The 23,162-nt window shown below is 42.1% G+C and overlaps 1 protein-coding gene across 1 annotated transcript in view; it reads left to right on the forward strand.

Moving 5' to 3' along the window:
- Positions 1–2,119: 2,119 nt before the first annotated feature.
- The window catches only part of KPNA1 (karyopherin subunit alpha 1), a 54,467-nt gene continuing 33,424 nt past the window's right edge, over positions 2,120–23,162 (forward strand). The window contains exons 1-5 of the mRNA XM_055712221.1: positions 2,120–2,254; positions 14,767–14,900; positions 17,242–17,349; positions 19,140–19,239; positions 19,810–19,904. Of these exons, the coding sequence (XP_055568196.1) occupies positions 14,772–14,900; positions 17,242–17,349; positions 19,140–19,239; positions 19,810–19,904 (432 nt within the window). The 5' untranslated portion in view covers positions 2,120–2,254; positions 14,767–14,771. The remainder of the gene's footprint in view (positions 2,255–14,766; positions 14,901–17,241; positions 17,350–19,139; positions 19,240–19,809; positions 19,905–23,162) is intronic.

A 23,162-nucleotide genomic window follows, 5' to 3' on the forward strand; every position in this document is an offset into this window, starting at 1 on the left:
TGAAAGAAAAGTGTAACTTACTTAAGTTTTTGGTGCAAATGCTTTGGGAGGAAGCTGTTGCCTGTCTGCTTTAATCTCCCTTACCTCAATTCTACGGGTAGAAATGCTGTGCTATGTAGATGCCCTATGAAATATACCTGTGTATATGATATATGTATCTTATATATGTATAGGTATATGTGTAATCGTATACATATCATATGTATAGAAATATGTGTATCTATTGATACAGAAACATCGGGCCAGATCTGGTAGCCTGAGGGAGCCAAGGCTGCTGCATCTCCATGCCCCCAGCTCCGAGCAGTAGCTAGGCTGAACTTGTATTCCCAGTAGCACATGCAGAAACACACACATACACCACTTAAACATACATACACAGCTGGCCACACAGATTACACAGCCGGCCATGCAGAACACTCACACCAGCACAGCATCAGCAGCCTCATCCCACCCCTCCTCTGGCTGAGCAGGATGGAGGTGTGATAGTGAGCACATGTGTGTACATATATATACATGCATGTACAGCATGGCTCCCTCCAGCAGCTGGGCTCAGGCAGTCTGCCCAGTAGTTGCCCCTCTCTCCCACTCTCCAGTCCCCCTGGTCACCCAGTAGCCAGCCCCTCTGTGGTGGTCTTGCCCCCAGGGACTCCCAGCCTTTTCAGCAGCTGGACTGGACAACTGGATAGGGCTCTCCCTGGCAGCCGTCCCTCCTCCCTCACAGCCCCCTCCCAGACCCCCTCACTGACTGGTCCAGCTGCATCCTCGCTGCTGCTGACACACTTGCATGCATACCTGTGCCGCTGGGCACACAGGCCCCCCCAGACCCCCTGCATGTGGTAATAAGAGCCCCTCACCCAGGCAAAGTGTAAAAGGTGTTTAATGAGAAGATGGGACAGGCTGCGCTGGCCTGGTGCAGGGCATGGCCAAACCATCACAAACCATTTCTACACCACCAGCCCTTTTTATTCCTGTATCCCTCTGTTCTCCCACACTTGTTCCTCCACAAATCACCTGGATCCCTCCCTTTCCTGCCCTCAGTTCCTCCACTAGACATCCCGTAATGAGTCCTGTGCAATCCCCAGAGGCTCTTCCTCCGCATCCCATCGTGTGTCCCACACCCTTGAATGCAGTGACCCCCCCAGCCCTAAAGGTGCTCTGGGGCCGAGGCTCCCTTGGAAGGGGCCCGGAGCCCCTGATTTGGTCCCCCCCCTCGTGCCCCGGTGCTCCCCAAGATGGGCCTTTGGTGGGCTGGTGGCTCCTGGGATGGGGCTGGGAGCAGCCCGGCAGGGCACGGCTTCTCCTCCTGCCGTCCCTCTGTGGGTGTGCAGACCAGCTTTTGCCACACAACCGAGCGTACCATCTACCTCAACATATCGCATGGCTGACTAGCGGCTATTGTATTGTGGCTTTTTGCACGAACTGGACAACCAGTGCCCGCCGCTGCTATCCATCACTGCCGCTCTGCTGCGTTCGGCCTTGCTGCCGCCGCAGGGTCTGGGAACCGCGACATGGCTTCGCCCACCGTGCCTCCCAGCCTGCGCAGCACAGCGCGGTGCTTTGCTCGCAGCGACGCCGTTTGTAGTGGCACCGAGGCCTCCGCCGGGTAACCCGCAGCGCAGGAAGCGCTAATTCCAGTGGAAATATCAGCTCGTCAGGTTATCCCGGGCCGTACGCCCCCCCGAGGGTGCGGGCTCTCTGTCCCTTTCACTGCTGCCCTCCCCTCGCTGCCAGGCGGCGGGCTGTGGCCCACGGCCGCCCAACACCGCCCCGCCAGTGGCGGCCGCTGCGCCACTGCCGCCCCGCTCCTCAGGGCAGCGCCCGGCCGCACACCACCTCCACGGCCGCCACGGCCGCCGCCACCGCCACCCCTCCCGCGGGGAGGCGGCACCTCCGCGTCCTCGGCGGGGCCTCCCGGCTGAGGCGGCGTCCGCCGCACTACAACTCCCAGCATGCCCCTTGGCCGCCCACCGGTATGCGCCTGCGTGCCGCGCCGCGCTGCATGCCGGCAGTTGTAGTGCGGCCGCCGCCCGGTGTAACATCCTGAGGAGCCGCCGCCGCCGCCGCCCGGGCCGGCCGGAAGAGCTCTCCTTCCCAGAGGGCGCTGCGGCAAGGCCGGAAGTGACGTGTGCCCTGCGCCTGCGCACTGTCCTCGGCAGGCAGCGCCGGGCAGGCAGGTAGGGAGGGAGCGGCGCTCGCGCGCCTCGGGCCCGAGAGGAGACAGCGCGGGGCCGGGCCGGGCCGCGCCGCCGAGGAGGTACGGGGGTTGGGGGGCGCCGCCTTCCGCGCCGCTGGGAGGCGGGGGGGGGGCCGGTCTCGGCGCCTCGCTGAACCGGCGGAGAGGAGTGGGGGGGATAGCGGCGAGCAGAGCGGTGAGCGGGGCCGCGCCGGTCGCGGGGGGAGGGCTAGGTTCCCGTGGGAGGCGGCCGCGCCCGGGGTTGCGGGAGGTCCGGGTTGGAGGTGCCGCCAGCGGCGGGAGCCCCCGGCCTGCTCGCGTGCAACAGGCGGGGCGGGGCCGGCCGGCGCGGCGGGAGCCGCGCTTCTGGGCCGGGGCCGGTCGCTTCCCGCCGGCCCGCGCCGCCCGCCCGGGGAGCGGGGAGAGAGGGGGCTCGGGGGCTCCTGGGAGCTCCCGGGGAGCGGGAGGGCGCCGGGCCGGGCCGGACCGTGCCTGCCCCGGGAGCTCCGGCGTCGCTGGTTGGGCGGCGGGGCTGGTGCCGGTGGCGGGCCCGCTCCGCGGGAGCGCCGCGCTCGGCTTTGGGGGCCGGCGGGGCGGTCGTGGCGGGCCGGACTGGGCCTGCCCGGTGCCGCTGCGTGCCGGCGGGCCGGGCCGTGAGGGAGGCCGGGCCTCGGCGTCGGGGCGGGCGGAGGAAACTTTCTCCTGGGTCTTCAAGCTCGTGCTTCCACCCTCCCCGGCGATCCCGGCTGATCTTACCGAGGTGCTGCCTCACCCCGCGCCTCGTCCGATCCCGCTGCAGGTTCTCTGCCTTGGGCGGTGACGGGTCCGCGCTTTCCCTGTGGCCCTGGCGGCCCTTCCCCGCTGTGCCGCCCCGGCACGGCCCCGCACAGCCCGCACGCCCCGCCGCCGGCAGGCCTCGCCGCTCAGCCCATTCATAAGTTCCAGGTCGCACCGCCCGTGCAGCATGCATGCATACGTACATACATACATGTATGTAACGGTGGTTTTGAGCTTTGCCTCTTGAGGGCGTTTCATGAAAACTGAAACTCCGGGCTGGAAAGATACGTCATGAGCTGTGAAAATACTGGGCTGCTGTTTCTGCAGAATTCCCAAATGGTGCTGAATGGTTGTGTTTAATAGTCCCATTATCCTTTATTCAGGCTGCAGTTTCTCTGGATTTTTTTGTTTGCTGGCACATTTTCTGCTCTGACTGCTTAATGAAAGACTTAACAAAGTTGGGATATGTCCGTGAGTTATCTGGAAATGGGATTGGAGCTTTATTCCTAGAAACTAGCTATTTTAAAGCTATTTTGCATATACCTCCGACAAATTAATAGTTTGAATCCAGCTGAACATTGGTTTATCTGTCCTTTATTGTAACTTCATTGTGTTGTTCTCCCTGCAACATTACCACCGGCATCGACACTTGAACTAGCTCATTCAAAACAAGTTTGTTTCTACCTGAACTGTGGTTGCAACTTGTAATGACCCTTTAGACATACCCATAGGCATAGGCAAAATGAGGAGTAGCTTAGGGCATGGCAACATAACATATGTGTGGTTGTAGAGGTTTTTCTCAGAATGGATTCCCTTGTCATAATCTTTCAAACAGATGCAATGATGCTTCACTTCCAAGAAATGTGGTTGTTCTGGGGGCTTGGGACCTCCCCCCCCCTCCCCCCCAACAACCCAACAAAATAAAACATCCAACAAAAAAACAGCCCAAAAAAACAACAAACCACCTTCTGAGCAGAGTCTTTTGTTACATCCTATTTCTCATTCTAATGCTGTACCAGGATGTTTACCTTTTGCTGTCAGTGTGCCATCAGTTGATTTTTTTTTTTTTCCTGATACGTTCTTTGTATTGATGCCTTCAGAGCTGGCTTACTTATGTGGTCCTGTATATTCAGCTGAGTGCCAGTACCTGGAGAAGTCACAGTTAATTCCGTGGAGAAGTCACAGTTAATTCCGTTTATAAAAGGAAAGGCAGCAACAGCCAGCAGCAGCACTGACCAAAGACACTGTGAGAACTAAAAGTACTACAGATGCTGTAGAAGTTTCTGAAAGGCTCTTTATAGAGACTTCTAAGAGTAAATATTTATTTAACCAGATTGTTTGATAGTCTTATTTCAACTTAAGTGTTTCAACACAGTGTTCTTGTTTCTCCACCCCCCCCACCCCCCCCCCACCCCCCCCCCTTCCTTTCTGTTGAATAAGCTAGAGTGAACAGAATGGTACATTTTGTTTTAGACTGTCCTGTATCTGGCAGGCTTGCTTTGATATTTTTCTGTTTGTCTCTCCACAAGATTGTGGAATTTTTCTTCTGAAAGGTTTTACAAGTCCTGGAGGGGGCAAATGGAGGGCTTAACTCATATCCTTAAGAACACAAAAGGAAACTGTACCTTTAAAGGCAACAGTAAAGAAGTTGCTGGGTTGGAAAATGTAACTTTGTGGCAAGGGGTGAGAGATTAATGGATGCAAAATGGTGCCCGCCAGAAAAATGGAAATTGAGTCTATGTGAAAAAGTATAAAATTTAACAGATAAAAAAGAAGAAGAGTGATGTGAATTGGAAACGTACAGGGGAATAAAAGAGCAGCAACAAATAGCTAAATTTAATGGATTCGTTTAAGTACTTCTGAAGGCCACAGGGAATAATAGGGGTGTGAGGGAGCCTTGTAGGCCATGAGTCAAGAAAAATAAAAGACTTGAAAGTAATTACTCAATGAAATGTTGTGAGTGGCTGAAATACCTAAACAGGAGGTTCTGGAACGATGTTATGGACAAAGAAGTTAGAAAGACGAGGCCACCTCTCTTTTTCAGAGAACAAGGGTGGAAGCTGAACAGATAGGAAAATTATCCAGTTTCGTGCTAAGGGGCTAAAGCCTAGTGGAAGTCCTTGTTTAAATAATAATACTAATGAAAAAAATGCTGATGTAAATTGCAGAGGTAAGGGGCAGCAATATGATAGCAAGTCAGGTTTGTTCTGCTCTGAAGAAAAAAAAAATATTCATCCTCAGTCTGATATAGTTTTCAAAGTGTGCCAAGCAAGTGATGGATTTAACTGCTCTATGCTATTTCCAAGAATGAATGTGGGGTTTTCAAGATACAAAGTGCAACCAGTAGGATGCAAGGCCTGTAGAAATGTCAATGGTTTTAAATTATTTTGAAGAAGGTAGAGGAACTCTGGAAAAACAGCAAAGCAACGTTTAAACAAAATACTCAGTGAAAACCTCTGCTAAATATAGTATCTGTAGAAGAGCAGGACTGGAAATTATATTATGCCACCTCATGAATGTCTTGAACTGCATTAAATATTGTGCAGGCTTAGTAATTCATTTTGAGGATAAAAAGTAGAGGTAGTCCCTAAGGCAGGTGACAGACAGTAAATTTCCTTTCACCAGAATTGGTTTAAAAGGGGTGTTAGTAGTAGGAAGGTATGAAGAAGTGGTAGGAAGCGATGGTAGATTGGACATGGCATTGACACTTCTGTTAATTCACTAAAGACAGGAGTAAATGGAGTTCAGTGACACAGAAGAAATTGTAAATTGGGATAAAGTGAATACTTTCTTGAAACATAATTAATGCTTAGTGTTACGAGGAGGCAGAAGCTGAAACCATTAGAGCTGAAAGAAATATGAATATGTTCCTGGGTGTATATGGACAGTAACAGACTATTGAGTTTTCAGAGTGTGCCATAAGACTTAAGATTTAGCTAGCCACCAGCTGCTGAAAGCTGCCCTATGGTTTAGGGTAATTCTTTCCTCTTGTATTTGGCAGTTCAGACTGCTTGTCAGGATCAGCAGGATCTGTATGTTTTGTGAACAACTAACTGGTTTGACACACAGAGATCTTACTTACTTTTTTACTCTCAGGCATAAAGTTGAGATTATACGGAAGTGATATGCTGATTTTAGAAATAAATATCCTGTGGCTAAACATCCTGAATGTATTTATCTCCAAACAAGGCATTGTAAGCCTATGAAATCTAGTCCTAAGGTTATACTTGAAAGCAAATTCACCTGTTGATAAATGAATGTCATTTTGGCAAACAAGCCACCTTTTGGTGACACACAAGCCACAACTGTAAGTCAAGTCAGATAATAATGTTGTGATTAATATTAGATTGTTGTGATGTGTTTTTTGTCTGAATCGGGATGAGATTGCCTCTTAAAAGATGCAGGACTCTTCTGTATAACTTCCACATGATCCCCTCTTTAACTGCCTACCTGTTCTCGTTTTACTCTTCTTTTTTTTTTTTTTATTTTTTGTATTGAAAAGGATCAGAAGAGAGAAGAGATGTCTTTGAGTGTGCTGCATATTGCATTCCAGAGCTTTTTGGGTAGGAGGGGTACTAGGTGTAAGTGGCATGAGGGAGGCAGAACGAGTATCATCAAGCTTTAAAGTTCCTGTGGGTTTTGGCTTGACGGGGCTGATACAGCAGTATTATATGACTCTCTTGGTTGCTGATGTCCAAAGCTAGTATGAAATCCGTAGAATTTTTACTTACAGTTATTTTGTGCTTTTGTACACATATCTTCCATAATGCTGAGTCACGGCAACCAATAAATTAATCTGTTGAAGGCAAACTTGTCATCAGGGGAAGCATGAAGTAGGTTTGGTTTCAGTGCCTTCCGATAATCATAACCTCAAAGAAAAGTTGCTTGAAATTACATCATCAACTCTAATAATTGAGTTTAGTTTTAATCTAATTTGTTTAAAAGTGTCTGGGATTTCTTATTTTCATGATATGAATTGCTGAAAGGTGCACTCTTGTTCTCTTGTAAAGAATGTTTGGGGCATGTTAGGATGATTTTTTTTTTTTTTTTTTTGTGCCAGATGACAGAGACTACTGTTGTTTTTCAAATGGTCCCGTTTTTAGATACGACTTCACAAAAAATACGGTTGTGGGTCAGCTAGGCCTGTAAGTGCAGGGAGGATGTGGTGGAATCTTAATCAAAATACAAATGAATCTCTGCTTTAAAAGAAAAAACAGATTACATTTTAGTTTGGTGCACAGGAATAATCACTTGGGTTTTCATGTAGGTGGGCACGTGAAGGTGGGGTTATGTTTTTTAATGTTAGTATAATCCTGTGCAGCTGAAAAGTTTAATTCCCCATCACTAGCTGCTTTGTTTTATGACTTGTGGGAACATTTTGGTTTCAAGTTGATTATGGACTGTGGTGTTACAGAAATCAGGGTGAGGCTTTTATCATTAAAACAGATTTATTGCACTGCAATGACTTCGAATGCAGCAAAGGAATTTTGTGTTTGCAACTCAAATCAGAAAGGCTCAGTTAACAAATCTGAAGATGTTTTAATTTTAAGTTGACCTGGCTTTGAGAGTCAGGGTTTTTGCCATCTTGCTTGAGTTAAAAGCTTTCTGGAACTTTGAAAGCTGTATCTGCTGCAGTGTTAAGTCAAAAGGGACCTTTAAAAATGTGGAACTCAAAAAAACCCCATAAATTTGTAGTGAAGTTTTTAGATAGCATCTTTTATTGCTTCTGCTTCCCTCCGCTCTCCTCCCCCACCTCCCCAGTGAAACTGTTTTCCGATAAACTTTGTAAATACATTACTAAATGTGTTCAGTGGTGTTTCTTAAAAAAAAAAAAAAAAAAAAAAGACAGAAAGCATAATCCTTAAATTTTGAAATTAAAAAAAATTACTTAAGTGCCCGGTTGTGTGGCTGTCAGCATACTTAACTAGTGGTACAGGCTGATGTGTCAGAGAGAGCATCAAGTAAATCTATTTCTATTATGGTTTGGGTTTTGTTATAGCCAGAAATATGCTTTCTTGATTTTATTTTTTTTGTTTCTTTGTGCGTTTTTTAGTGTAAAAAAAGGAAGACCAGGGGGCCTGGCAAGCTGGTGTTGGCCTGACTTTAGGTGTGCTTTAAAAAAAACACCTGGGGTTTTTTTTGTAAGCACAGTTCTTTCTGAATATTACCTGGGGTGGGTTGGTGGGTGGTGGTATACTTAACTGACTCTTCAAGATTAGTCTTTTTGCAGAAACACTTCTGGTATGGTGGTGGTTTATTTTTATTTTTACCACCTTCTCAGCCCTTTTTTCTTTTGTTGATGATGAGGAGGTCACATTGTTGAAATGTGACATCCCTACAAGCTTGATATCAGGCGTCATCAACACTGTTCAGATAACACTGTTGATTTTTTTTCTCCTTTGAGCGTCAGTCAATATTGAGGTTTTTAATTTTCAATATCACATTCCATATTGTGCAAAAATGTGTATCTTTTCAGGCCTTGCATTAATTTTCTGAAGTGTTAAGGTTGTTTTAATTTACACAAGTACCAGTCTAAATTGCTAGGTGTCCTTGAACTAGAACATGCCAAATTTGCTATAGATTAGGTGGATTAGTACTTGGTTTGCTATTTCACAGGTTTATTAAGGTGCTAGAACAGAAGCTGTTGTGAAGTAAGACGTACTACTGGGCCTGGGAAAAAACCTAACAGGGCTAGGAAGCCTGCAAAGTAAAGCAAATTTAAAAGACACTGGGATGGGCAGCAATCCCATGAAGTCCCTTTACCTCCATTTTTTGACAGAAAGTCCCTAAAGTTAGGGCCTTCAAGGCTATATATTCAATCTGCATTTAGCTATGGCTCTTATGTTACATTTGAAGCTTCTTTAATCTTTTGGCCTTTTCGATAGCTGGTGGGGGTTCTGTTTCTTCTCCATCATTCTTGTATGGTGGCTGCCCTAGGAGTGTGGGTCCCTGCTGTTCTGCATGAACTGAAGTTTGTCATTCCTGCTCCTGAGTAGCACTGGTGCTTGCTGCTGCAGCTTTCCCAAACCACAGAGAATGAAATTCACAGGGTTGTTCTGTTTCCTTAGTGCTAGGGTTTGATGTCAGCAACACTTAGTTTGCAGCCTTTACAAATACAACTGTTGATTTTGTGGTGCCTGTGAGACATTTCCAATTCCCATTTTACAGCTAGAGAAAGTTAAGCAAAGGTTTTAGAAATTGGCTGTTGTGCTTGAGTGATAGCTTGTTGTAGTTGAGATGATTAAATATCCTTTCCTCTAGATGTCCCAAGCTTTACAAGAGTCTGAAGACATTTGACATTAGAAAGTAACACTCCTGTTGCTCAGGTGATACAAGTTTTTCTGCTGCTGGGCATTCCCGTAGATCCCTGTAATCCTGTATGCTTTGGCAAACAATTTTGCAAAAGAAGCAGATACAGCTTCACCAAAATATTTGTGTTTGAGATGTTTTTTCAGACAACAGGAGGTGGCAGTGAAGAGAGAATTCAAGTCTGCAGATTTTCTTATTTTCTTTTTTCCCCTCGGATAACACTGTAGAGACTTGGATTTCATCTCTAGGATGATGGCAAGTGTAGGTTGTTGCTCTAGAATTTTTTCTGGGGAAATAATATTAATCCCAGGTGATTTTTTTTATCATTCTATGCCCTCCCTATATTATTCGTTGTTATTAAGATGACCTTTTATTTTATAATATTCTTCTTCTTAATAAGACCTTTTGTTGTCTGTCACCTCCAAGAAAACTGACAGTGTACTTCCACAAGATTTAAATATTTCTGTTATCATCCTGAACCTGTTGCCTTAGAATTGCCAAAAAGCAAATTAGGACTTCCCAAAATCTACACTTTGGGGGGGGGGAACCAAACACATTTGTGGCAAAAATGTTGGATTTTTAGGGAGTGTTGATGAGAGTAATGAATGACCCAGTGCTACTTTCAGGGTGGTTTTTTAAATTGCATAGATTTTCCAGTCTCTCACTAAGAATGTCAGAAGATTGTGCATCCTGTAATCACGGCTCAGTGAATTGCTTAAATGTCTGTCCAGGCTGTGCTGTAGATGTTTGGTGTGATGTTGAGAAGCATGATTGTGAAGAAACTTTAATTTTCTAGGAGGCCTAGAGTCTTATGGCAGGGCCAAGAAGCAAATAGATCTCCACTGAAGTAAAGGTTTTGTAGTGTAGCTGAACCATTTCTTACCATGAATAATTCCACCTTCTCTCACTGCTTGGAACTGTGTTGAGAGTGCTGTTTCCAACGCAGGTTGTCCTTTCGGGGCTAACAGCCCCACATGGTTTTTTTCCCCTTGTCTTTCTGGCAACAATCTGAAGAAGAGACAGCAGTTTGACTGTAGTAGAGCTAAGTATGCCTCCAGTAAGTCCTTTCCATCTGCAACTGCAGCTTAGGAAACCAGACTAGTAGTATGTCAGATCAGGCATCTTTAAGATAACTTTTTTAACGGCTAACACCATTTCTCTTCAACCTCCTTGTCTGCCTTTGTTTTCAAGTCTTCCTTTTCTGATATATTTCTATTGGAAGGTAGAACTTCTTGTACAGGTCTACACTTCTGGAATACTTTTTTTTTCCCCTCCCTCTCTTTCCCACCCTAAATTCCAAAGAAGGAAAGTTTGTCTCTAACAGTCTTTAATATCAGCAGGGTATTTGGTAATCTTAGTTTGAGTCATTTGCATTATATATAACATCACGCAGGTCTTGATTTGTAGAGCCTTTAGTTTTACATCTGGATACCTCTGATGTGAGGAATATCCAAGAGTGTTAGTCATATGGCATTCCTGTTGGCAAAGCCCTTAAGTGTGGTGACAGCGATATCTGATTTAAGAAGGCAGGGAGTTCATTTTTGTTCCTGTCTAGGTGATTGCTTGGGACAGGACAGGTCATTGCACTAAGTGACTCTGCCTTTCCCAGTGCCTCTGAATTTCTTTGACCTGATGAGCAAGGAGAAATGCAGCACTTTTCCAAATGTGATGTGTTCCAAGCACATGTTTCTAGAAGAAAGGAAGAGTCCTTGTCTTGATCAGCAAAAAATTTGGGGATCATAATTTCCTTAGGGAAATGTAGACATCCAGGAATAGATTGTGGTTTTAATTTTACTAAAGATCATTTTCATGGCAGTGAAACTGAGGAGGAGGAAGTGTCATATGGGGTTTGTACGGTGCTGCACAAAAATCTAAAGAATACACCTTGGAAACTCCTCACCAGGTTGCCAGAGGTTTTTATCTGTAGCTGGGAGTATCCAAAAAATGTGGAAAATACTATGCTATCTTTAGGAAAGAAAAGATGGGTAGAACATTTCCATGGCAACCACCACGGATTTTCACCAGAAGTAGCATTAATTTTGATCGTGCAGAGAAGATCCAGGGTTTGCTATCCAATGGTGAATTTAAAGTGGCCAGTGAAGGATGCTCAGTTAAGCCACAACAAAACTGCAGAAATGAGTCAGGCAATTCGGAGTTGTTTTGCCTCTGTGGTTTAGTCTAGGGGAAAGGCTACATCCTGAGAAATGGAAGAGTTGATTTACAGCAAACAATCCTTGGATGACTGTAACAAGTAATTTAGGATTGTTGTATTTTCAGTCCTAAACAAAATAATTTGGGTGCTCACACTGAATAGGTCAAAGGTGCTAGAAATAGGTGTGGGTTAGATGAAATCCTTGATGGGCTCATTGAATTTTTCACCGATAGTCAGGGAACCAGTAAAAGAATGATAAATAGTAATGATTTTAGGAGATTTAAGGATATTACAAAAACTGCTTTTAGAAAATAGTTTGGGATTTAATGGTTATACAGGTTAGGTAGGCAGGTATATAAAATGGATACGTTACTATGTGTTGGGTTTCTGTTTATTTACTATCAGTGAGGGACTAGTATGAAATTGGTGATCTCATTACTACTTGGTAACTTCTTGATTCAACTTCTCAAATTATTGAACTCATTATTACTTGAATTGGTAACTTCTCAATAGTGAAGGGAGCTTAATTTTTTTTACTTTTAATAGAAGAAACTGTCTTCCCAGTCATTTGGTGGTAGGAGTTTCTAGAAAGGCTTTACTCGCAGGTAAACCACAATATACTACTTTAAAAGGATTTTAAGCATACAGATTACTCAGAAAATAGAAGGGGTTAGTCAGCAGTGAGCTGTTTTGAAAATCAGGAATGAGCATAGCTAGAAATTGCAGCTAGGCTTCTAAAGAGTGTAATAAATAGAAGATAAAGCTTGTGAAGCCATTAGGTAGAGGGGTTGAAGTAAAGTCAGAATTTAAGTAAATCCTGTGCCTGTATTTTCAATAAATGAAACAATGATGTAAAGTGTGACAGGAGAGGGCTAATAGAGCTCTGAGAGGAAAATTAAAATTATTACTGAAGTCAGAAGCAAAATTAATTTCTCTCAATTAGTATACGGGTTGGGAGTTGAGGGGAAACTAGGTAAATAAGTACAATAAGGAAGAATACGCTAAGGAAACTTGATGATGATGAAGCTGGACGGTGTCATTGATGTTTAGAAACTCTGGAACGTCATATGAAGGGGCTGCATAATAGAAATGAGGTGAAATTCAGTGTTACGAAATGAAGATGTTCCCTGGCAAAGATTTCTTTAAGTTAAGAACTTTTAGGGATTGAAAGTGAAGGTGTGAAATGACCACAGGAGCTATCAAAGACCTGAAATCCCAAATATAGGCAAATATAATATGAGTCTGAGATGATGTTTTTCAGATGGAAATGGAGAATTGCTAACCGTGTCAGGGAAGGCCTGAGATCTTATCTGGGCTGTTGTGTGTGCCCGTGTTCCTGTTCAAAGGCAGATTGACTAGGGTTGGCTGCAAAGCCGATGTCCTGTCTGGCATGTCCTTTTAGCTCATGGTTGTCCATCTGGTGTTCGAGTTAATTTTGCTAATTGTAGAATATATAAATATTTCTTTCAAAATGTTTTCGAAACAAAAGAAATGTTGTGTTCTGACTATTTGTTAGACTGAACTTCTTTTTGCAGTTAAAATCCAAGCCTTCCACAAATAGTTTTTATGTTTAATGTACGGGTAGTAGTCACTTAAACTAAAAATGGGAAGAAAATGCTATAGCCAAGCATATTGCAAGAAACACGAAGACTTTAAGCTCAAGCACCTAAACACAGGAAGAAAGGAGCCTCTAAGCTGTTATGAATGATGGAGGGCTTAAGGCATTCTAAGGTGTATCTTTTTGTAGGACCTTTATTTCAAATAAAGCCCTTTCAGGAAGAGCCTTTTTGGCAGAATTAGGCTGCTGAATGACTTGCTTGATCTGCTTAGGTTTTTATGTTGCATTCAGTGTGATCTGTGATTGACTGAGCTTGAATACAGTAGTTCTTTCTCTTAACAGTTTTCTAAATCTCAGTTGGCAGAATACAGTAATGCTTGACATGATGCCTGAAATGTCTTCAGTGAGTCAGTTCTGATCAGAATTCTTACAAACAGTTGTCAGGTAGCAGTAACTTTAAAAGAGGCTCTAATAAGAAGCACATTTGGATATCTTTTTTTCTTTAATCTTTTAAAAGTCTTTGTGCTAACTGAAAGAAAAGGAGGTTAGAGTAAACTTTATTCTACATTTGTATTTTAAATAGGAAACCTAAGCTGTTGAGAGTCTGTTTACACCTGTGTTGCTCCATTTTAAAGTAAAAAGTACACAGGAGATCATTTATCATCTGGTGATTCTGTGCTTATGGAATTTGAGGTAGGTAGCATATTTAATATAACGCATTAGAGCATTTGGAAGAGACCTTTAGAAGCCCTCAGTTACCTTAGAGTAACTTTTTATAGAGCGTTAATTTTGTATTGCAAAGCTGCAGGTATTCACAACATGTTGGAGATTCTGCATCTGTATGAAGATACATGGAAGTACCAAGATGTTTAGAATTTGGTTCCCAACATTTTTTGGATTTAAAGGGGAGGTGTAAGGAGAGAAATAGCAGCAGAATGGAGTGCTAAGAGTAGAGCCCTGATCCACAGCGCATTGGTTTAAGGGGGAGTGTGGTATTTCCACACAGCTTTGTAGCTATTGTTTTATGGTACGTAACTCCGAAGTGCAGCTTTGTGCACGTGAATATCATCACAGGTCGCTATAAATGCTGATCCACTGAGTTACGTAAGACAGAGTCCTTGGAAATCATGGACTAAAAAAAGGCCCCTCTGCACAAACAGCAGTGGGATTAGAGGCTGGGGGTGGGGAGGAGGGCAAGAATATCACGGGCAGCAGTGAGCATTTTCAGTGGTTAAACCATCCCCATCTAAAACTTCTCCATTTCATTTTCCTTGTAGGCGTTGTCTGGATAGATAAAACACAGGGTTGTGTTGAAGTAACTTAAAATGTGGATTTGGAGTGCAAAAAAGCCCCTGTACTGACTTGCAAAGTGAATTAAGCTAAAAAGCAGCTAAACCCCCTTCACTTCTGAGTGAAGGCAGTGGCATATAATTAGTTTGGCTAATTCCCTGTGTGAAGAAATATTAAGATTTATTGGTGCAGTTTTGTTTTTAGTCCAGACTGTATACTCTGCCTTAGAGATCTTAGTTCATTCTTAATATTACACTTAACTCATACCTTGCAGCCTCAGAGAGCAAAATAAAAGTTTGTTGCTCTGATGTGAACAACTGGCACGCTGAGGTGACAATTCTGTGAAATTTTGCTTTGCGTCTTCTAAGCTATTGAAAATTAATTGACAGGGTATAGAGGGGCAGTGGCTGGAAATGCATGGCTACAGAGACTGAGACAGAATATAAAATAACGTGTTGTTGGAAGAGTAGTTCTTCTCTGACTTCTTTTAAAAATTTTGTTGTAAAGGAATCATGACGACCTCAGGAAAAGAGAATTTCCGACTGAAAAGCTACAAGAACAAATCTCTAAACCCTGATGAGATGCGTCGCAGGCGAGAGGAAGAAGGTCTTCAGTTACGAAAGCAGAAGAGAGAGGAACAGGTACTGTACTACAGTTGTGATAATGGTAACCAGTCCTTAAACGGTCTTGTCTTCCCCTGTTCTGGCTCTTCGCTTCTCCCAAGTCCCTTCTTAGTTGCTTCCCTTCCAAGTTCATACATTGTCAGTCTGAAATCAGAGTCACTTGCAGACTTTACTGATTTTTCTGCAGGCTTTACAAAACTTAAAAGTGCATGCTGCTCATTTGCTTCGGTATAAGCTTGGCCAGAGCAGCTTAAAGGTGATTTGAATAAAGCTGTCTGACCTTGCAGTTAGGGTGATTGAGGAACTCCTGTTTTGTTTTTTGTTTATGGTTTTGGTTTGTGGTCTGTGTTTTTGTTTTTGGCGTGGTGTTTTTTTTTTTTTTTTTTTTTTTACTACCTGACTTGTGGCTTTAATCCCTGTTCAAAGAGTGACAAGCTGGGTTGACAAGAATGCAGCTAGAACTGAAGGAGGAGAAGGTCTGACCAAGTCTTTATAAGTTGCAGTGATGATTTTCTTGATGGAAGAAGTATTTTGTTGACCTAATTCTTCTTAGTTTTCTATCTTTAAGTTTCAGTTCATTTATGAATTTACAAAAGTTCACACTATGTTTATGCCTGTAAAGGTGGTACCTACAGTGGTGCGATTGGTGCATGTTGTAAATAAAATGATTGAGAAAAATGCTTGGGAACAAAGCTTCTCTACCTGCTCATGTCTTCCCTAGTTCTTACTGCTTCATTCCCTTTGCGAAGTGGCAGGTGTTCTGCGGGTTTCATCAGGAAACAGCAGCAGTGGCAGAGACATGGTGAAAACCATCTTCTGATAAAAACGGGTAGCACCGGACAGATCTTCCTTTTCTTAGTTGTGTTCATTGGAAGCTTTAAGGGATTGGTTCGATTTTAAACAAAGTTACAATGAAGCCTTTTTCATCAATGTTGAGGTTTCTGGAGTGAGAATGAAGATAGTAATGTGCTTTTGTTTGGAATGGTAAATCAGGTCTGTTGTCTGATCTGTTTAAGATGGTTTTCACAGTGTCAATACCAGATGCTTCCAAGGACAGGTGGGGAGGGTTCTGGGAGGGAATTGCAATATTTCATGTTGATTTTTCTCACTATCTGCAGGTATTGTTTCCAGATATGCTACTAGTAGCACAGAATATTGGTCTTGTTTGCAAAGCCATTACTGAATTAGGAAAATGATGAGTCATTTTCTGTCTAGTGTATGCCTCTTGACCTCTCTTGGACCTGATTACAACAGGTTGGCTAGATAAAGTGTGTGGCAGTATTTCCTTCTGTTAAGGAAAATTGTTAGTCCTATCTGGACTAACAGTGGAGCAGAAGTGGAGTTGAAAGCAGAGCCTGCAGCTTTATAATTTCAGACCTTGTACAGGTACTTCTGTGTATTTGGCACGTAGCTCATGGGAGTTTGTTTAAATTCCCCTTGGTTTTGTTTTTGGCTTGTTATTTTTTTTTAGCTGAACAACCCCACAAAACCAACCTTGGGCTTATGAATTTTCACATAACTTGGCAATGTGTAAATTTTGGTTTAAGATTGTATTTGAGCACATACAGTAGGTTGGAAGAAATACCATTCCATAAGGATGCCCATCACTGACCTAGGGTTGCTGTAGATGTAGCAGTTTGGCGTACTGTTTCCTCCCCATCTTCTCTGGAGAAGAGTAACAGCAGGTCTGTGTCGGGGCTCTGTCCTGCCTGTCTGCGGTGGTGCAAATCTGATGTGGTGCAGAGCTGCAGGCTCGCTTCCCGAACTCGGCAGGCCAGGCAGTACCCCTAGAGCAGACTTGTCATTGCTAATGTTTCTTCCAGGGAGACAGCTGGATTAAGAGGAGACTTAACTAGCCTCTCCAGCTCTCCTCCTGACATCTCAAACTGGGTACCTTCTCGAAGTGGTAGCAATGAAACTCTGTTCACCCCGGTATAATTTCAGTCCCATGTGATCACCCTCCAAAGCTCTCTTTTTGCCACTGCAACTTGGTTACCCCAGCCTCTGCAGGTGTTCTGCAGACATTGTTATACCCGGCAATTTTTCAGGTCTTTGAGCCCCAGCATCGTCTGCAATGAAGCAGTTGTCTGGAAGCTAGAGATAGTTCGTAGATGGAGGGGAATGGTGAAGAGGGAATATCGGTGAGAATTTTTCAGAAATGTCGGGAACCAATATTCTAGCACATTGCTGCTTTCATTTACTACATGACTAAACTTTCTCTGTTTACTGTCAGGAGGAGTCCTGTAGCCAGTATACTAGTTTTTTTCAGGTGATAGCATATATTGTTTTTATTGTAGCCTAACTTGACGTGCTGTGTATATTGGCTGCATAATATGTATTAAATACTTTCTCTCTTTAGTTGTTTAAACGCCGAAATGTTGCAACAGCTGAGGAAGAAGCGGAGGAGGAAGTGATGTCAGATGGTGGCTTCCATGAGGCTCAGATGAACAACATGGAGATGACTTCTGTAAGTGATCAGAAAGGAATATGATGTTTGTTGAAAGGGGTGGGCCTGTTGTGCAGTGACTTGAGGGGAATGGAATTCCAGGAGAATGTGAAAACTGGCATGCAGAGCGCTTAGGGACAGCTCTTAAGCACCTGTCTCAGTGTACTGCCCTGAAACAGATTGCAGGAGAGAAAAATCTTGTGGATAAGAGTGAGTGGTTGCTCAGTGGATATGCTTTCAAGAGAATGAACTAAACCATCATGGCTCCAGACAGGCTGGTTACTTCCTGGTTTTGGTGTTTGCCATTATAGGTGATTTTATCAACTGTTGCCCAGAGGTGTTGGGTTTTTTTAAATCTGAAATTCATAGTGCTTGTAACATGAAAATACAAACCAGGCACTGTGTTATTGCAATTTACAAAGTAAAAAGGGGCTCAGTGGAAAACTTTGTTAGTAGACTTTCAAGTGGCACCATTTTTAGCCAGGGTGTGGGAAGCACAGCTAGACCTAGCTTATCTACATGCCTGTGTCCTTAAACTGCTTTCCAAGCTGGAATGTCATCCTACAGAAAAAACTTAAGTGGAAATTAGACTTTTTGGCTTTCTCCCTGTTTCTTTGCCACAGTCCTGTCCCTGGAAAGAAAAACAGTAAGGAATTCAGGCTGTAACAGAGGTTTAAGGGAAGTGCAGTCCTCACTTATGTCTAACTGCTGATTTTCACACTTGTGTCTGTATTCAGAGTATGCAAATGATGTTTTCATAGAAATCAGGCTGGGCTTGGTTTCTCTTGGTGCTTGAAGTTTACCTTGAAGATTACTGTGAAATAGAATGCCTATAAACAGTGTGGTAGATCACTGATAGAATATATTGTTTTGCTCTTCAAGATAGTCTTTGAATGTCAGACAAGTCCTAAATACCATTTAATCATTTGTGTAGAAGCTTATATGAAATGAATAGACAGTAAAAGGTAAATGAGATAGATACTACAGTTTACTAAAATGTCGTTAATTTCAGGATTTTAACAGTTGGAGCTGCTAGCTGTTACAGACAAAGCTTAAGTATTTTCAGCACTGTCATCTGTCTCCCTGTCTATCTAGGGGTTTGAATCAGATCTATCTAAGGGTTTAGATCAGAAGTGGAAGGAAAAAATCTGACTTTCCTCATGCTGCTTTACAGGGATCTACATGTGTGATGAACAGACTGTCAGTTTTTACCTGGCGTTAGAAAGATTACTGATTTAATTTAGCTGTATTAGTGGAAAGCATCAGTATTATGGAAAATTTAATACTCTTACTTGATTATGGTGACAAGCATTAGGTTTGCCAGCTCTTCTAAAATGACAGGTCTCGTACATTTTGGTGTAAGAGAATGAGTCAAAATGTACATGTTGCAGAAATCTAAATAATAGTGTAATCAAAGTGGTGTTCTTGTATAACAGTAATTGCTATTACAATTTAAACTGCCTTTTGTTGAAGCTGACAATTTTACATTTATTTTAGAGGAGGGGAGATAGAAAAAAGGGGAAGAAAGTACAGGTGAGAGATTCTGAAGAGTAATTTTCTTACCATATCTGAAATAAAATCTGAATTTTGGCTTCCAGAAAAGAAAGGCTACATGTAAGAGTGATGCTGCATATGTAGATGTACATGTGTGATGGCTCATTTGTTTCCATGATGGTCTTATCTAGATTTTTACTCAGTAAGAGATGAACTTGATACCAGTGTAGCAAAAGTAACGTTTTTGCCACTAATCCCAGATTTTGTTTTCCCAATTTTCTCTATCACTGTCATTGTCTCCCCCACCTGAATCCTAGAGTGCAGTCATCACCTCTGATATGATTGAGATGATTTTCTCCAATAGTCCAGAACAGCAGCTTTCAGCTACCCAGAAGTTCCGAAAGCTTCTTTCTAAAGGTAAGGACTGAAATTACTTGGAGAAAAATGTAGAAGTGTCCCTGGCATATGTTTCTACTTTGACAGCAATAAAGATTGAGTTTTGTACAGAAATTTCTGGATGAAACTCTGTTTTGCAAAGTATCAGCTAGGTGTGTGTAATAGTAGCTTTTTTCTTGAAATCTGTAGATAACTGCTAGGTGATGCAGATGTGATGTCTACTCTTTAATATTGTAGGCAGTATCTCTATGGCTTAAATATGCTGATATACCCAAGTTTCTCTGCATGTCTGCATGCCAGAGTGACTTCACAGAACTGCTGCTGTGAAGTTGGTCTGCCTAAATTACCGAGTGCGTAAATGTTTTGAGTAATGTTAGCTCATTACCTCAGAATTTAGGCTGTAGTCTTCTTACAGTGACAGATGGGAATCCTTTGTCTTTTAGTAAAGGTAAAGCAGTATTGTATAGAAAAAGAAAACACTCTTAGAAAAGAGGAGTCAGTATGTCATTGAATATTATTTTGATGCACTAATTTGAGAATTTCCCTACAAAAAAATGAATTGTATCTAACTTTACTTTTTGTTTTAAATAGAACCAAATCCCCCAATAGATGAAGTCATAAGCACACCAGGAGTGGTGGCCAGGTTTGTGGAGTTCCTCAAACGAAAAGAAAACTGTACATTACAGGTACAGAAAAATAAATGTATCTTCCTATATTACAAAGGCATTTGGTGATGCAGATTAGGAAAAAAAAAAATCAGTGATTTGTTTAATTAGCTGTACTTTCATTTTTTTTACTAGGTTAAAAAGCTTTTTTATCTTCAGAGTTTCTAGCAAGACCTTTGGAGACGGGGGTAGAGAGATATGTTTGAGATGCATTGTGTGGTTGCTAGGGTGGGATCTTTACACTTTGTCATGTAAGAAAGTGTTTAAGACCTCAACAGATGAAAAGCTATTAAACTAAACTTCAGTGTTTGTCTTTTTTGTACTAATGGAAGATGGTTTTAAATCTCTAGAATTATAACTTAAATTTCTAATGAAATAAAAACCAAGTTTAAATTAGATAAACACAGAAGCCTTGAAGCTTACTTGCTCTGGTTTGAAGAACTAAACTGTGTCTGCTTCAGTGGTGGTTAATTCATCTTGGACTTGCTTCTCGGAGCTTTGTCTCATTTCCAGCTATCTCTTTTTTTTTTTTTTTTTTTTTTTTTTCTTATCTAAGTTCTTTCTTCTGGGCTAGTAGAAAATGAAAAAAAAAAAAAGAATTATCTAGTGAAAGGAAAAAGTTAACAGGTAACCATTAGATACATTATATAGGCTAGGATCAGTGTTCTTTCAAAACGCATAAGGCAACAAAGTTGCTAATGCCCATGTGAAATCCAAATTTTGGTGAGTGGAGAGATGCGAAACATTGGCATTTTTTTTTCTCCTTACACATTAAAGAAGAGGTATAATTTATAGGAATTATTTTTCAAACTGATACCTATATGATTCCAGAGTTCTGTTGGCTATCTTTGAGGAGTCTGAGGACAGTAACTAAGAGTATGTATCAGATTTAAGCCAGTTGGTTTGCAACTCCAGTGAAAAGTTTCTAAGCGATTGGATATTTAAAAAAAAAATTGAATACCTTTTATTACTTCATAGGGTGCTAGCATGGGAGCCTAAGACAGGCAGATGCAGGGAAACAAGCTCCTAATACTTCAAGGATGTATTTGAATAGGAAGGGAAAATAAGGGTAGAAGATACTTCCTCAAATGCAGATACATCTTGAGTTTAAAAAACTTCACAAGCAACTGTAGACTGAGTCAAATCATCATGGCTTTACTGATGTAACATGTAGTATTGATCTTTGCTTTTTCTTTGCAAAAATCAAAGTTGAAACTTCCAAGCTTGTCATAAAGAGTTTGTAACAAAACATTGAAACCTGAGTACATTGCTTTTGATACTCCATTCCAACTGCTTAATTTTCCTCCTTCTTGCCAAACCTGTCTGCCTGCTTGGCAGTTTAGGGTCTGCAGGTAGAACTTTTTGCTGTGATATGTTAGGAATTTCCCCTTGACCTCGCTCTTTAGTATTTGTTTTTACTCTGTCAGTGTTTCCGAAAGTGTTTCCTGGCACAGGTACAGATTTTGAGCTCACCATTTTAGGCATTCCTGACTCTAGCCTAGCTGTAGAAGGAAAGGATTTTCAACTAATCCTGGAAATGCTGAAGTATTTTTGTGCTTAGGTACTATAGGTCCGTGTTGATGAACTTGGGAATTTTGTGTGACTTTATGCTCTGTTTTTCTTCTGTGTTGTCAATGGAATATACACATTAAAAACTGGGGTTCTGGTATCAGTGGTAGGAAGGATTTGTCTGGAATTCCTCTGTCCCAATTTTTACTCAAGCGATTTCAAGAATTAGAAAAACGCCCTTCTCCGTGATCACTTAAACCCATACATGAACAAGTAAACTTGTCTTGTGCAAAATCTTCTTGTGATGGAGTGGGAAATCTGAAAAGAACAGTGCCACAGAGATACCAAGATTATTCCTTGGATGAGATTTTCTTCCTGTCAATTAATTTTAATTATGATGAAGGTTTTTTTTTTGTCCTTTACCATTTGCATGTGGCTGTTCTTTAGTTTATAGGTCCTGGAGCATCAGGTGTCCAGAGTGGGGATGGAGGAGAGAAGCTGTCTCTTAGCTAACCTTTCTGTAACTGACACCATCTGAAATGTTAAGTGGTGTTCACGCAAGGGCATCATCTAATTCACGCTTGAATCTAGTGAGATGTTGGGAGGAGCTCAGTTTTACAGAACTTTGTTCTACGAAAGATGGGGAGATAATTAGCTCAAAATCAAAACTTACTTTATAAATGTTTGAAGAAAGTACAGATTTGTGCAAGACCTGCTATTTGGTCTTAAATTTTAATCTTTTCATGCATAGGGTTTCTACTTTGTCATGGGTGTATGACTGGAGAAGGTGTGAGTCTGAGTTGAGAATAGTCCAACCTGGTAGCAGCCATCCTGGTGGAAGCCAAAGGGCAAGTTCTAAAACATGAGTAAGAAACCTCTGTGGTTGAGATGACTAATAATCCTGTTATATTGCATCACAAAACACTGGATACTCACCTCAGAGAAAGTAAAATTACAGGAAAGCAAATACATTTTATATTGGCTTTAAGCTCTGGCCTGGGAGTTTTGCTTCTGGTTCGTTAATGATGAGTGTTGCAGCTTTGGCATTGTGTGCGTTTACTTTATTGCAGCCCATATTCCTTGTGTATTACAACGATATATCTTGGAATTGTTTATTCTGATCACATCTTACCAGAAGATAATTTAGTTCATCAGGAGGGCAGAATTGTATTTTAAAAACTAAAATATTTAATAATTAAGAACACTTGGAAATCAGAAGCCTTACAAGCATAGGCTTAATTGTTGAGTTCTTATTTCAGGCCCATTTCAGGAATATGTATGTCCCTTTAGCAGGAGGTGCTTTTATTAATAAATCCTAAATGTAAGTTCTTGCTGCTCTTCAGAGACAGCTAGTCTTGGGAAGTGTATCAGGACTTTCACTGGAATACTGCCAGATCAACATCAGTTTAATAAAATTCATTAGTAATATCAAAGTTGGTCATTTATAGCATACAACTTTCCAGTTTTATTGTTTGTTGATTTTTTGCCTTTTCATTCAACTTTTACAAGTCTTTTCATTCTCTAGTTTCTGAATGTATCTGATAGGATTTAAATTTGCTAGCATATTGTAATAATTTTTGGACTGAAAAGCATGCAGAAATCTACCAGAAATCTAGATTTTTAGAATCTATATTTTCTGAGTTCTGTATCAGGTAGTGTTAACATTTGCATTTCAGCTTAAAAAGTTAATGCTTTCACAAGTTAAGATTAAAATAAAAATTAATTGCAGAAACAGCTAAATCAAAAGATGCAAAGTGTTAATTCAGGATC

This window comes from Falco cherrug, chromosome 5, assembly GCF_023634085.1.
Source record: "Falco cherrug isolate bFalChe1 chromosome 5, bFalChe1.pri, whole genome shotgun sequence".
NCBI classification, from domain to species: domain Eukaryota; kingdom Metazoa; phylum Chordata; class Aves; order Falconiformes; family Falconidae; genus Falco; species Falco cherrug.